The sequence below is a fragment of the Mandrillus leucophaeus genome, unplaced genomic scaffold (genome assembly GCF_000951045.1).
Source record: "Mandrillus leucophaeus isolate KB7577 unplaced genomic scaffold, Mleu.le_1.0 Scaffold414, whole genome shotgun sequence".
NCBI classification, from domain to species: domain Eukaryota; kingdom Metazoa; phylum Chordata; class Mammalia; order Primates; family Cercopithecidae; genus Mandrillus; species Mandrillus leucophaeus.
The window spans coordinates 179,745-183,581 of NW_012104410.1; the positions used below are offsets into that span (position 1 = coordinate 179,745).

The window sequence follows — 3,837 nt, forward strand, 5'->3', positions numbered from 1 at the left end:
GTCTCACTCTGTCACCCAGGCTGGAGCACAATAGTGCAATCATAGCTCACCGCAGCCTTGATCTCCTGGGTTCAAGCAGTCTTCCTGCTTCAGTCTCCCAAGTAACTAGGACTACAGGCATGCACCACCATGCCTGATGAATCTTTAAAACTGTTTTTGTAAACATGGAGGTCCTGCTATTGCCAAGGCTGGTCTTGAACTCCTGAAACTCTGGCCTCCCAAAGTGCTGGGATTACAGGCATGAGCCAATGTACTTGGCCACTCGATTTCTTTAAAAGTTCCTGAAGTGACATAGTTTCTAGTTCTTTCACCGTCCTGGTTGATCTCCTTTGAAAGACAGTGAGAACATCCTTATCTTTAATTCTTTGAATAATAGTAGAAAGCTACTTAAACGCAAAAACCACATATACTGAAACAAAGAAGAGTGGAAATTTGATAAATGTTTATTGACTTGCTGATTCAAAAAAACAGTGCAGCTGAGAAGTCTGATCAGCTCAGGAAAGAGTGGGATTTGGCAACGAATATGTTATCTAACAAAATCTGAGTAATTTATCACCTTTTAACATCTTCAACATATTTATAATACAAATATTTTTTAAAAAACAGATTATTAAACTAATACTCCCCTGGAAGAACAAGAGGACTAATTTTTGGTGACAACAGACTTGTGCTGATCCATCATCTGGAACTCCTAAAGACCTGAATGGCTGACTGGGATTAGTGACTACTATCTGGTTTTACTCTACTAAGCCCATGATTTTGTGTTTTAACCAATTAAGAACATTATCCCAAAGCACAATGAAAATAGCCTAGGTCTGAATACCACCAGTTTTTTGGCAACAGTCCTGCTTCTTGCCTTTTTCTCATCCTCATCTGCAGCTTTCTTGAATTCATGTTCAAAGGAGCTAGCTAGTTCATTGAAGAGTCCCACCTCCTCACAGTTCTTCAGGAATCTAGTTGGAGTAGGAGTTTGATCTGTAGACATGAAAGAAAAGGAAACTGTTTTAGTTTTGATCTGAAATTAAAACTTGATATTAAATAGTATATAGATAATGCATTTGTACTTTCTGATTTGGAGATAGAGTCTTTGTGTTAGGGCAAATTTGCTTTAATGAAACTCTAGTAGGTGAAGGCTGGTGCTAGGCCACCAGAGGGTGTCTGTGTTGTGTTGCCTCAAAGCCAGCAGGGGGAAGACAGAACAGCGTTTTGTTGTGTGACTATCCATGTACCCACTTTTCTCTCAGTGCTAGTTTTACCTCGTTTACCTCCAACCAAACCAAACTACCCACACAGGTGACACAGTTTTGTGAAACCTCTAGATTTGAAAACTAAGTATAGTTAAGCAATGTTTTCTTTTGTAAACTTACTCCCTGCTAGCTAGATCTGAAGTGAGCAGAAAAAGCAGATGAATGTTAAAATCTGATGAGAAGAAACTGAGGATCAGATGGTTGAGTTTGCTGACTAAAGCTACCAAGTAAGAAATAGTGCCTTGTCTTTCAGTGGTCACTGAGGTAATAATGGTCTGTTACCTTCTGAAGGATTCCAGGCAAATCTAGGGGCTGAGGAGTAAGACAGCAAGATCATGAGCTGGAGAAGGAAACTGCAAACAATAGACCTAATTTCACAGAGACCTAGGCCCAGAGCAAGTTCCCGAAACCAGGATATTTGGATTTAGTTTTGCCAGCCAAAATATGCCCACAGGGGCTGCACGAATCTCTCCTCAACACTGTGCCTCTGCCCTTGGGAAGAGAAAGGCTCTTGGTAAACCATTGGAACTTTTTAAGCAACCTGAATTTTACATTTGAGCTTCTCCCTCCCAATCCTGCTTCTTTAGACCTGAATCTTGTTCACGGATCCTAACTCTATTACGATGGCTTTCCTTGGCATGCTACTTCAGGGATTCATCTCATACCCTAAACCACTAGAATGAATGAAAAAAATAGAGAACAATGTTTAAATGATACTTTAAGGAGTGAGACCTGGGGTTAAAATCACCCCTTCTTGGCCGGGCGCAGTGGCTCACGCCTATAATCCCAGTACTTTGGGAGGCTGAGATGGGTGTATCACTTGACGTCAGGTGTTTGAGACCAGCCTGGCCAACATGGTGAAACTCCGTCTCTACAAAAAATACAAAAATTAGGTGGGCATGGTGGCAGGCTCCTGTAGTCCCAGCTACTCAGGAGGCCGAGGCAGGAGAATCCCTTGAACCCAGGAGGTGGAGGCTGCAGTGAGCCGAGATTACTGCCACTGCACTCCAGCCTGGGCAACAGAGTGAGACTCTGTCTCAAAACAAACAAACAAACAAAATACAAAAAAAAAAAAAACACACCCCTTCCAGCCTGATCAGTTGAAAATAGTACAGTGGGACTTTCCATGGAAATAGCACGATTTTTATAAAAAATTTAAACAAAACCTCTTCTGAATCAGAGTGTTTGGAAAAGTTACCACTATTTCTCAAAATAGTTTTAAAAGGTTCTCTGGCAGCTTTGGTTGGCTAATGATAAAGCCACTTTCCCTCCATCCCTGGGTGAGTAGAAGTAATATCATCCTTTATGCTTAGAGAGTACTTTAATAAGGGCATACCCAAAATCACAACTCAAGTGGAACAGGAGGGGGCAGCTAAGGGCATGGCTACGGCAGAGGAGGGACTTTCAGACCTTTGATATGAGGCTCAAACAAACTTCTCCTGGCCCTGCTGTTCAGGCTCATTTCTGGTTTTTTAAAGGCTCCCCTGTGTCAAATCTAATTCCTCACTTTGCAGGTGGCCTCTAACTTTCAAATGGCTCTGCTTTGTGAACAAACAGACTGAAAATATATCAGAGAACCCTGAACCTGCTCTAACGAATCCTAAAAAAAATCAGTAAGTTTTTGTTTTGTTTTGTTTTGACACAGAGTTTCCCTCTTGCTGCCCAGGCTGGAGTGCAATGGCGCTATCTCAGCTCACTGCAACCTCCGCCTCACCGCAACCTCTGCCTCCCGGGTTCAAGGGATCCTCCTGACCCAGCTTCCCGAGTAGCTGGGATTACAGGCACGCACCACTATGCCCAGCTAATTTTGTATTTTTAGTAGAGACGGGGTTTCTCCATGTTGGTCAGGCTGGTCTCGAACTCTCGACCTCAGGTGATCCACTTGCCTCAGCCTCCCAAAGTGCTGGGATTACAGGCGTGAGCCACCGCGCCTAGCCAAAAAAATCAGTAAGTTTTTACTGAATACTTTCTATATGTTTTGGTGCTACATGCATACACTTGTGTATATGTTTGGGGGAGGGAAGGGATAGGAAGATAGGAGTATTGCCCAGATTTAAGACATGGCTCTTAGGCTGGGGGCAGTGGCTAAGGCCTGCAATCCCGGCACTTTGGAAGGCCAAGGCAGGTAGATCCCCTCTTGAGCTCAGGAGTTCAAGACCAGCCTGGGCAACATGGTGAAACTCCATCTCTACAAAAAATACAAAAATTGGCTTGGTGCGGTGGCTCACACCTGTAATCCCAACGCTATAGGAGGCCAAGGCGAGTGGATCACCTGAGGTTGGGAGTTTGAGACCAACCTGACTGACATGGAGAAACCCTGTCTCTACTAAAAACACAAAATTAGCCAGGCATGGTGGTGCATGCCTATAATCCCGGCTACTTGGGAGGGTGAGGCAGGAGAATTGCTTAAACCTGGGAGGCAGATGTTGCGGTGAGCCAAGATTGCACCACTGAACTCCAGCTTGGGCAACAAGAGTGAAACTCCGTCTCAAAACAAAAAAAAAGAAAAAAGAAAAAAAAAACACAACAAAAATTAACCAGTGTGGTGGTGCATGCCTGTGATCCTAGTTTTTTCAGAGACTGGCTTAAG

The 3,837-nt window shown here is 43.5% G+C and overlaps 1 protein-coding gene across 3 annotated transcripts in view; it reads right to left on the minus strand.

Moving 5' to 3' along the window:
- The window catches only part of ATF7 (activating transcription factor 7), a 119,725-nt gene that overhangs the window by 29,125 nt on the left and 86,763 nt on the right, over nt 1-3,837 (minus strand). Inside the window, exon 4 of one of the 3 annotated variants that reach the window (XM_011992576.1) lies at nt 857-975. In XM_011992576.1, the coding sequence (XP_011847966.1) occupies nt 857-975 (119 nt within the window). Of the gene's footprint in view, nt 1-420; nt 976-3,837 lie in introns of those variants that run through there. The other 2 variants (XM_011992575.1, XM_011992577.1) reach the window with 2 other exon arrangements.